Source organism: Podarcis bocagei (assembly GCF_964188305.1).
Source record: "Podarcis bocagei genome assembly, chromosome: 3".
NCBI classification, from domain to species: Eukaryota; Metazoa; Chordata; class Lepidosauria; order Squamata; family Lacertidae; genus Podarcis; species Podarcis bocagei.
Window position 1 is genome coordinate 28,209,504 of NC_138127.1, and position 11,962 is coordinate 28,221,465.

The 11,962-nt window shown below is 40.6% G+C and overlaps 1 protein-coding gene across 2 annotated transcripts; it reads right to left on the reverse strand.

The window, feature by feature from the left end:
- Nucleotides 1–2,580: 2,580 nt before the first annotated feature.
- Nucleotides 2,581–11,541, reverse strand: CGA (glycoprotein hormones, alpha polypeptide). 2 transcript variants are annotated; one of them, XM_081187518.1, is made up of 6 exons: nt 11,323–11,541; nt 9,903–9,940; nt 9,314–9,376; nt 6,636–6,742; nt 4,584–4,774; nt 2,581–3,215 (listed from the first exon to the last, which is right to left on the reverse strand). In XM_081187518.1, the coding sequence occupies exons 1-6, from the start codon at nt 11,350–11,352 to the stop codon at nt 3,132–3,134; spliced, it is 513 nt and encodes a 170-aa protein (XP_081043644.1). In that variant the 5' UTR covers nt 11,353–11,541; the 3' UTR covers nt 2,581–3,131. The 2 variants fall into 2 exon arrangements, with proteins under 2 accessions (XP_081043644.1, XP_081043645.1); XM_081187519.1 differs by lacking the exon at nt 9,314–9,376 and having other exon boundaries at nt 11,323–11,534.
- Nucleotides 11,542–11,962: the final 421 nt, after the last annotated feature.

An 11,962-nucleotide genomic window follows, 5' to 3' on the forward strand; every position in this document is an offset into this window, starting at 1 on the left:
CTTAGCTTCCTGGGCAATCTGTCGAGTCGAGGCCGATTCCTCTAATAATTTTTCAATGGACTGTGTATTGGAGTTCACCTTGTTCCCCAGTTCATTAATACTTGTAGTGTTCAAATCAATTTTTGCTGAGGCCTCAGCTACTTGTTTATTTGTCTCTGCAACCTGTTTGTCTAGTTTTTCCAAAGATGCATCAGTTTTGCTAAGTGCCAGAGCCAATAGCTCTTCAGATGACATAGCTTTTGGTTTTACTTGCGAAGCAGCAGCTCCTACTATGCCAGCTGCCCCGGATGTTGAAGCCCTTCTCTGAGATGAAGTATCAGTCTTGCATTGTCTACCGGACCTGGTAGTTTTATCCTGTACGCCACTTGCCAGCTCTATCTTTCCTTTCCCATCTGCCATAACAGGCCCAAGGTCAGTCACACACTCAGTAAGATTGTTTTGCACAGTATTTTTCCAGAGCTTAGTAATTTAGTGGCAAAATAGTTGTTGTAACATAGTCTCCTCTAGGGGGACACTCTCCCAGCTTCACTATGCAACTGTTAAAAACAAGTATAGTTCTTAAAGATTCCAATATGCCTCAGAAGCCACAATTCCAATGTCTTTAGAGAGTTACTTTATAGTCAAAGGCAAATCTATGAACAGTGTATCTTTCTCAAAGTATCAATATTCTTTGCCCTTGACATGCAAACAGTTCTTCCCACTGACTGACTTTCTCTGTCAAAAGCAGTCCGTTCCCAGATTTCCAAGGTGGCAGATATATCTTTGCTCCCTCTTTTCATGCAGGTAAATTAATGTTCAATTTTCTCCCCTCCACTCCTGCCAACAGGAGGGGAGTCTCTTTTATTTTTGGTGCTGGATTTAAGCTTTAAAAATCGTCTTTCCAAGTTACAGCTTTGCAGTCTCTTTGCTTTAGTCTATTTACAAGTCGGAAAAGGCAGGCTTCCTGTTTGTACCTTTCCCGTTTTCGCCAAATTTACTAAAAAAAAATTCTTCCAATTAGTTGCTTAATCCTACTCACGGGTAGTTGCTTTAGTTTCCAATTGTCCAGAAAGGAATCAGCGCTCTCCGGCTATGGCTTGCGGCTTCACTCCGCGGAGGCGGTAGACGACTCTCAGCTCCGCGCCACCCCCCCGTTCCGTTCCGGAGCCTTTAAAAAGGCTCCTTTGCAGCGGGGGGGGGGCGCAAATGGAGCCCTTCGAGTCTCCGGGTTCTCAGGCTTCACCGCCTGAGATTTCTTCGGGTCCCCGCTTCGCCGCAGCGGTCAGACCCAGTCCCCGCAGAGCCAATTCCCTCCAGAGCTCGGAGGGGATCCGCCATTCGTCGCTGGCGCTGACTGGAAGTCCGTGGCTGGGGAAACTCAGCCAGATGGGCGGGGTATAAATAATAAATTATTACTATATTATTATTATATAAATAGGTATGGCTGTGGTAGGAAGGTAAACAGGGTTTCCGTGCGCTCTGGTTTCTGTCACGGTGTTCCGTTGCACCAGAAGTGGTTTAGTCAGGCTGGCCACATGACCTGGAAAGCTGTCTGTGGACAAACGCCGGCTCCCTCAGCCTGAAAGCGAGATAAGCGCCGCAAGCTCATAGTCGCCTTTGACTGGACTTAACCATCCAGGGGTCCTTTACCTTTACCTTTTTAAGAGGGATTATATAATATCACTTTATCACACACATTTTATCACACTGTATATTTCAATGCAATGGAAGCAGTAATGTGTGGTGTTAGTTTTTCCTCATCTCTGTGCTTTTGTGGAAGCTTTATAACTTATACCCCAGGATTATGTTAAGAGAACAACAGGTTTGAATTTACAGCTACCTCTGCTGACCCAGTGTTTCAGTGTAGCAAGATGTAGTATGTGACAGGGGAGTTCTTAAATAGATCCCAGAATATAGCAGGACTGTTTGGGTAGCAAAGTCCATTATTTATTATTATTATTATTATTTTATTATTTATTAAATTTCCATGCCACCCTCCATAACGTAGTAACAAACAAAAACCATACCCTTCACCCCATTTAAAAAGGCCATAGCCTAGGAGAAGAATGTCTTTGCCTGATGCCCGAAGATATCTAACGAATGTGCCAGGCGAGCCTCCCTGGAGACAGCACTCCACAAGATGGGAGCTACTGCAGAAAAGGCCCTTTGTGTTGCTTCCTTCTAGGCCTTTCATGGAGGAGGAACACGAAGAAAAGCCTCAGATGATGATCACAGGGTCTGGGTCAGTTTGTTATAGGATACTGGAGGAGTGTCAAACATAATGTCCTGCGGTGCTATCATACCCTCAGGTTCCCTATAATTTCCCATGGAACCCCTACATCACTCATGGCAATTTGAAAACTGCTGAGGCCAATGGTTTTCCTAAGTCAGATGTGTTGGCACATGGGAATGTAACACAGGTATTTGCTGAGGACGGGTTTTGGCACTGTGGTCCATTTGAGATTGCCCTAGAGTCTTACTGTAGCATGAACTTTCATATACAACAACCTACTTTGTCAGGTGTAAGGTTCAAGCATCTGTTGAAAATATAAAATGTTTCTGAAATGGCAATACCCATACCCAAAATCAAAGTATAATTGGTTATAAGAGAAACTTGAAAATTATTATGAAGCTTCTTTTCAATTGACATATTTTCATGTGGTGAGAATCATTCATTTCTATGTCTAGCACTGAAACAATGTTATTCAGTTCTTCAACAGGGGAAGAAGATAATCCACAAGTCGTAATATATTTAACTGGTTTATTTTTAAAAGAAAAGAATGCAACATATTTCTTCACAGATGGAGTGAGAAATTATTTCAAATTAGTATAGCATCCTTTTTCTCGGAGAAGACAGTTATACATTAATTCACACCTTACGTACAAAATAAACAAGACTTTGGTTGTCATGCAAAATTCTATATTTGGTTTCTAAGAGAAATAATGAAACATATTTGTCAGTTTCACTCAATGTGTGATGAAGTAAAGAGGAAACATAACAGCAGGGAATATATCATAGTAGGTAAGCTCAAAGCTTCCTTTTTTTCAATCAGAAAAGTTATGATCTTATACATACAAATAATGCAAATAATACAAATAATGCAAATAAAATAAAATCATTCGTTGTCATTGGCGGTCCATTCATGAAGGTCTTAAGATTTATGATAGTAGCAAGTACTGCAGTGACAATCGGTGTGATTCTCTATCTTTGTGTGTTCATGATTTGGAATGGGAGCCTGGATAAAAGAAAAGAAAAGAAAAAATAGAATTATACTTTCATTCATTGCAAAAATCAGACCCTTTTTGCAAAGAACACCTTAAAGCTTTATTTTCTCACTTAAAATAAAAGCTATGTGTTTATTATGCAATTTCTTCTTCTATATTGTGATTTGTTGTAGTGAAGTTTATGGTACTGTTTTAATTGTACACCATTTTGATACTTTCTCTCTCTCTCTCAATACATATATGAATAAATGTACCGTATTTTTCGCCCCATAAGACGCACTTTTTCCCCTCCAAAAATGAAGGGGAAATCGGGGTGCGTCTTATGGGGCGAATGCCTGCAAGCCTCGCGCGCCCGGCAGGAGGTCCCACCGGGTGCACGAGGCTTGGGGCGGCAGCGGACTGCTTGCGCGCACCTAGAAGCTTGGGGTGCACTGAGCTCAGCACGCCCCAAGCTCCTGGTGTAGCGCAGCGATCCGCTAGCCCTGGGAGAGCCCCGCGGCTCTCCCAGGGCTAGCGGACTGCTTGCCGGCACGCAGAAGCTTGGGGCGCGCTGACCTCAGCCTGCCCCAAGCTTCTGGATTAGCGCAGGGGTCCGCTAGCCCTGGGAGAGGCGCCCGGCTCTCCCACGCTAGCGGAGACCTTGCCGGCACGCAGAAGCTTGGGGCGCGCTGAGCTCCGCACGCCCCAAGCTCCTGGTGTAGCGCAGCGCACCTGGGGGGGAAATAAAATTTTTTTCCTTTATTTCCCCCCAAAAAATCTAGGTGCGTCTTATGGGCCGGTGCGTCTTATGGGGCGAAAAATACGGTAAATAAAGAAACTCTGAGAATTATTATCTAGACTCACTCTGCTATCATTTTCATTGGCAGTTATAAGTAGATAGAATCCTAAGGAACACCCCGCCCCCAAACGCAATTAGTTCCCTTTGCTCAAAAAAGATTTTTCGCTAGCATTTCTTGAACAGCAGCTGCTCATCTACAGGGCAAATACGTTGTAATGTAGTTGCAACACATCGCTAACTTAACCATTGCAGAAATGAGGTTGAGGGTACATTCAAAAGCCAGCTACAAGATAGTGTGAGGAATTTTCCTGTTCACCCACCCTTAATCTGGTTTGAATGTTGTGATACATATATTGCTCACTTGAATTATACAAGAGTTCAAAGTCAATACCAATAGATCTGATATTGCTATATAAGGGTTGGAGCCATCTGGATTTATAAGAGACCTTAAGTAAGTCAGAGAGCAGACTGTGGACTTAGAAAAATGGAGTTGCAGCTTTCAGGCACAATCTTCAAGCATGCCTGAGGATTCCAATATTATTCCAGGGTGGAAGGGTAACAAACACATATTGCATAGGTAGGTGTTTAGTAGCCTCATTACCTGTTTGAAGGCTCTTGCCACACAGCATGTTGCTTCTGATGTGATGTTCTTTGGGACCGGCATTGTCTTCTTAGATCTCATGGGAGTGGGATAAGCCCTTGAGAAACAGCATCCTGCACACTGATAAATAGGTCGCCCATTGAACAGCTCCGTCATGCGTGCGTTCAAGATCAGTTTACATTCAGGGCAGCCTTTCAGATACACAGAAAAGAATATATTTAGATATTAGTGCTGTTCTTGGTTCTACTTGTACTTCACATTGCAACATACGACGGGCTGGGCTGCATTCCAATCTTGAGCTGAAATGGTAGGATGGGCTTCTCATTGTGCGCCATGAATTCATGAATGGCTAAATTCACATCTAACTTTGAAGACAAAATGGTCTACAGCAATACATGGGAGCCTTCCAGATATTGATTGGACCACAATTCCCATAATCTCTTACAATCGGCCATGGTGGATGGGGCTGATGGGAACTGGATCCCAACAAGTCCTCCAGGCCCTAGTCTACAGGAAATAAGATAAACTTTCTGATCTGATCTTGGCCCTCTTTCTATCAAATGTTTTGGAATTAGCTAAGGCTTACTTAAACTGGTCACCTCCTCAAGATCCAAAGGAAAGCCCCTCCCCACTTCTTTCCTTTTTTAAAAAAAAAAATCCAGTATGGTGCCATTAGCTTAAATGACTATATGGGCCAAAATGTGGCTAAGGCAAAAACTGTGAAATATTCACTGGGAGCTACTAACAAGGTGCTCTGAAGTGGGGTTTTCAAGACAGAACATGCAATTTCACTCCTTGAACACGCAGCACATTTTCAGAAAAAGAAATGCCAGTTGAAAGAATTTGTCACATACAGGGCACCAAAAACACTAAGGTATTCAAAATCACAAGTCAAGCGGGTAATTAAATGCATGTTTATGAATATGGCAGAAAATAGAGGTCATCTGTTAATCAGATTATTAACAAGTAACGTAGTAAATCATCTTTTGATGTTAGGGAAGCTTAAACAGCTGCAGCTCTTCATTTCCCACATTTGGAGATGCTGACAGATAATACTGCTTTAAAAAACAACTCAATCAAAAATATTATGTGGAAAGCCCCCAATCAAAAAAGCACTGTTAGTGTTAAAGTAAATTAGTTAATGCCATATCCATTCATTTTTCATCTTTTTAGAAATTTAATTTGCATTAATTGCAATGCATATTGTTATTTTTTTGTGGAAAATATTAATAAAATTTATTTTTTAAAAAAGAAAGAAAAAATATAGAAAAGAAAGCATACACATGTACTAGCAGAAAGCTTTCATTAGTTTTAAAAAAATGATTTCTTATGATTATGGGGAGAAATATAATGCCTTTCTTGTGAATGAGATTAAAAATGCTACCTATCCAATAATCTGCAGTATGAAATGGTTAACATTTACTTTCAGGGGTGTAATGTACAAAGTGCTATTCAGTCAGAAGATTCTAGAAGTGGCACACAGCCCTATCTTTTGCACATTTACTCAGTATAGGTAAGTATACTGAGTAAGTACAGTAGTACCTTGGGTTAAGAACTTAATTGGTTCTGGAGGTCCGTTCTTAACCTGAAACTGTTCTTAACCTGAGGTATCACTTTCACTAATGGGGCCTCCCTTGCTGCCACTGCACAATTTCTGTTCTCATCCTGAGGTAAAGTTCTTAACCTGAGGTACTATTTCTGGGTTAGCGGAGTCTGTAACCTGAAGCCTCTGTAACCAAAGGTACCACTGTATAGGTAAGTATATGTAAGTATTCCTCTTTGTAAAGCTTTAAATGCAATGATGCAATCCAACAAGCTGCTAAATAGTTTTAAGAAGAGAGAGAGAAAAGATTTTGCAACTTCTGTTAAAGTGCGGCGAAGAGGACCACTTCCATTACACTTCTCTTTTCTTTCTTATTTCACAATTTCCCATGCCAGGAAATGTCATTTCTGTTCATGGTGCACAGATGATGGGAGCTTAACTGGTAAGTTTTATTAATCCAAATCACTGTCTGCTTAAAAAATAATAATCCAATATTTAATGTATCTCACCTGGAGCGATGAACTCTCGCTCCGGCACTGAATGTAGAATACTCAGTGACACAGACAATATGGCAAAAGCAACAGCTGCATACTTCCCAAAGAACACCATGGCCCTCCTGCAAAAGAGAGAAAAACAAAGGATTTCCCTTCTAGTCGTAAGCATGTTTATTTGGAAATACATCCAGTTGATTCCAGCTGAAAGTAGCTTAGGAACACAGGTTTCATTGTATTCTTAAATTCTACCCATGGAGAAGGCGCAGAGCTGTAGGACTGTTGGTGGTGCTGCAGCCTCAAGAGACTAGTGACTTATTTGGATTCTGGTCTCTGAATGTAATATGGGATAAGAGTGTGGTTAGCATCTTGAATTTACCATGCAGTTTTAACATACATGCTAAGTGAGTACAGATGCATAAACAATGCTGTCACTTGGGTCAAAAGTTTGGGGTCTTTGTAGAATAAGGATAAGATGCCTTTCAGATGTTGTTGGATCTCAGCTCAAATCGGTCCCAGTCAGCTTGTTGAATGTTCGGGGAGTTACAGAGCAACTGCGTCTGAAACTAAGTAGAACACCTATGAGTTCAGAAGTGGCTAATGTTTTGTGAGCTAGCCACTCCTGAACTAGAGGGTGTTTTACTAAGGCACTCCACATGGCTTGACTTACATGTTAGCCAAAACATCCTATTGGCTCAGATAGACTAAATGTTTTATAGGACTGATGTTGTTGCATAAGTTATCTGAGCGGTTTCCAGTGACATATGAGAGCTATGTCCACAAGTTTTTAAACAAGTTTTAAAAAATATTGTACACATCATGGTTGTGGACCAAGAGCCAAACAGCTATCTCACATCATAGACAGATGCAGCACAGAGAATACGTATGCCTCTCACTTCTTATGAGGAATACCTTGCGTAAACTTGACATATAGGCACGTGCCCAGTATCTCAGAAACACATGAAGTGATGCTAAGCAATAGTTAAATTTAACATTTCCCCCTGTCCATGGGAATACTTTGGTGTAAGCCTCTAGACTGAGTAAAATATCTAAAAATATGGTATCACTTTCCAGTAGATCAGGAACAAGCTACAATCTAGCATCCTGCTCATGAATGCTCCCTGCAAAATCTACCAAAATATTTAGCTAGGATCCAAAAACCCACAAAAGCCCGACTGGGAAAATGCTCAGCACACACACATGCCACAAAAAAGGTATGGGAGCCAGATCTTCAGAGAAAAAAGTGTCAACAATTATCACTAGGTACATGAGACAACTAGACATAAAATTTTCCATGCATCTTTATGAGAATCACACTTCCTAACTGTAAAAGCACTATGCTGGAGCTGGCCCTAAGCAGCTTATAAGAGAGTATTTTTATTCATATTTATTCTAAACAGAAAACAAATAACAGAAAAACCACATTCCAGAAATAACAACGCAACACAAAAAATGCAATCAGATAAGAAGATAGTGCTGTTTAGGCCATGTACACAAAAAATGTGGAAGATAAAGGCAACTGACAAGCAAATCATTCAAAGGAATTAAATTAATAAAATATTAGCAATATATTATCAAACACAATTTGTTGTTTTTATATTTTTGTTATAAAGTAATAATGCTGATGAGCGATTTCTAGTAAATTGGCATTTAAAAGGAGAGGACTTCCTTAGGCTGCAGTCTTAAGAACACTTATCATGGAGTAAGACACGCTGAACACAATGGGTTTTCTGACTAGACTTGTGCAGGGTTGCACTGCAAGCCTTTGCAGAAATAATCCAGGAAAAAAATGTATTAAGGTAATAGCCATTTTTCTCCCTTAATTTTATAAATGTAGTATAGGGATGGAGGACAATTTTATTAAGTTTACATTTAAAGCTGAATTTACCAGATTCACACTTTTTGAAACAATATGAGAACTAAAACATAGCCATCCTTTGAAATCCGTACGTACTTAAAATTTTCAAGGCAGTTTTCCCAACAAACCAATGTTTAGCAAAAATGCATATTTTAGGTAGAAGGGAGCATAAAAATAAATATATTAGTGGAAATAATATACAAAAATACATATACCAATAGAAATTGCTTGCAAAGATGTGCGCATTAGTCAAAATGACATAAAAATTGTTTATCAGGAAAAAGTCACACTAAAGTGCTTAAGAATTCTAATGTGGATTTTTTTAAAAGAAAAATTGCTGCAGGAATATGGAGAATCCAATTTAAGATTGTGAAAAATGAGAAATTAGCAGATCCTTCCACTGCTAATGCAGTATCAGAGATCTAAACGGGATAATTTTGAGAAAGTATATGTATTGCTCTCTTAGCTAAATACTCACTAGTTGAGCCATTTCCAACACGATATGTAAGTAACACAAGCTGGTGTTGTTTTTACCCTGTCACATAGTTGCAACCAATGCCCAACCTGTTTGATGCGTAAGTTTGTTGCATTCACACTTTACAAGTTTAGATGTAAAATATAATGTGCGAAGTAGCCCAAGGGGATTGTTACTTATTAGCCACTATCCATCCAAAGTTGCTTTTTCTGATCTCTTTCCCTGATCCAGAGAACTATGGCATGTATCAAAAGAACTTCAGGTACAACAGAGCTTTCTCACTCCAGTTCCCATTGCAGCCTTTTGCCCCTCACCAAAAAACAAACGAACAGAAACCCCGCTCCTGAAAACCAGGGGACTCACCAGACAAAGAAAGCATGAGAAGACTGCATGGCCACTGATGTACTCAGGGCTATGTGGCATAAGCTGCACAAGAGAATCAAAATGAAAAGCTTCATGTGGCTCCACTTGCATTATGCCTATCGCTGGAGAGAGTTCTCCCTAACAACAACACTCTCAAAACAGTAACATGTTATACCCCTGCAACAGCAAACACAACATTTGGTGTTTTGGGTTTTTTTTAAAGCAAGAATTTTCAGCTTCAGGATTTTATCTAAACCATGCTCCCATTTCAGAGACTGAGATACATTGCACACAAAGAGCTGATCACCATTTGGCTGACACGTTTTTGTGTCTTCATCAAATGATCCCAATGCATCAAATGATCCCAACGCATCTTGCAAAACAACCCTTATCCATGTTACTCACAAGTAAGCACTACTGAGTTCTGTGGAGTTTACCCCCAAGTAAGTGGATATAGGATTGCAGCCTCAGTCTATGAAGAGAATCACAGTACTTGGTCTTTTTACAAAGAGTCTGCTTTAAAGAAAAGAGATTATATTAGATTTCATATTAACAAACATATCTAAACCATTTTAACAAATAACATTACCCTTCTTCTTTTCCAGCTGAGGACAGTTGATTAAGGGTCTGAAAAAAATAGGGTTAGGAAACTTAGCGGCAGCTTGTCTTTCGACACTGAGACGGAATATACCCTGTGTTTTTCTTTTATACTAGGAAATTCAGTCATATCTCCCACCTAGATCTAAGCCAATGGATCAACTGTGATGTTTCCTCATTGGCCAACTATTGCTTGATGTAATTACTATTCCGCCATACTGATGTTATCTCGTCCTTGACTCTTAAAGAGATCACTTCCTGCATTGTAATATTAAAGAAAGGTCAGATGGTGGGCACAAAAATCAACAATGTTTACCATTTAGTTTTCTCTTGCATTGTCAACCACAGTTTACTGCCATTTTCAGTAATTGCAGCCATTAAAAAAAGAACAACAAGGACAACAGTGACTTCACCAGATTTCCTACCAGCTTCTAAAATGGCACAGGGGGAGAATGTTCATTCCCTGTACAGTGGTACCTCGGGTTACATACGCTTCAGGTTACAGATGCTTCAGGTTACAGACTCTGCTAACCCAGAAATAGTACCACGGGTTAAGAACTTTGCTTCAGGATGAGAACAGAAATCGCACGGCGGGGGCGCAGTAGCAGCTGGAGGCCCCATTAGCTAAAGTGGTCTTCAGGTTAAGAACAGTTTCAGGTTAAGAGTGGGCCTACAGAACGAATTAAATACTTAACCCGAGGTACCACTGTAGTCTCTTTCCCCTTTGCAACATTGTATTAAGAGCTGAAAACTAGAAAATAACATTTAAAAATTTAACAATGGACCTGCAGTATCTTGATAAATAATAGAACCAAGGAATTGGAGGGAAGTCAATTTGTTTTGTTTTGTTTTTGCATTGTTGTGGTTGTTTTTTATTTTTGTTATTTTTGGAAAAATCAATAAAATGTTATTAAAAAAGAAAAAGAAAACTACAAAATAACAAAATACAGTGGACACTTGGGTTGCGAATGTGATCCATGCGCGATGCACGTTTGCAACTCGCAGCGTTTGCAACCCACGTCTGTGCATGCGCGGGTTGCGATTTGGCACTTCTGCACATGCGCAAAGCGTGATTTAGCACTTCTGCGCATACGCAACTGCCGAAACCCGGAAGTAACCCATTCCGGTACTTCCTGGTTTTGGCAGTCTGCAACCCGAAAAAACGCAACCGGAAGCGGCTATAACCCGAGGTATCACTGTAGGAGGGAATAGCTCAGTTGGTTAGAGCACGGTGCTGATAACCTAGCCCAGGCTGTGATTCGATCTCCATGTGAGCCACTTGCATATTTCTGCATTGCAGTGGTTTGGACTAGGTGACTCTCAGGGTCCCTCTCAACTCTACAATTGTATGATTTTATGATGCTAAAATGATGAAAAATAATGCAGTTTCAAACCATCCTTTTTGCACTCACCCTGTTTGATTCATATTGCAACATTTTCATTTCATATTCATTTCATTCATGGAATGGCTGGTGGTCCAGAGGTTGTCTCTGACAGAAGGGAAGGGGAAGCAATTATCACCAATTCCTCCTTCCCCCTACAGCATCCTCCATCACCTCTCACATTGTTGCAGAGTCATCCAAATGGAGCTGCAGGAGGGAACTGCCTTTCCTCACTTCTGTGGATGGGAGATTATATGAGTGGAAAGCTACACACAGGGTTCAAGCCACTATTTCTTTGAAAGCATTATTCAAGTACGGTAAATTATTCAGACCTATTTATATTTAGTACATAGTTCTACACATGTGCACACGAGTCCCACAGATTTTTGTGTCAGGCTGTGTCATATCTCTAGCCTCAATCTCCCCATCTCCATCTCAGGAGGGGAAGAGGTATTGCCCAGGGATCCTTCATCCCACACTCCAGAACTTTCCAGACCTGAGGGCTTGACTTTACCTGACACCTCAGACACAGAAGACCCACACACGGAGACCTCACCATAGTTTCCAGTGGTTGCAGGTTCAGGCAATTGGCCTTTAGGAAACACAGTTTTTTTCTGAATGGGTGAGGTTAACAGCAGGTGAAAATCATGGCATCTTGAAAAGGTCACAG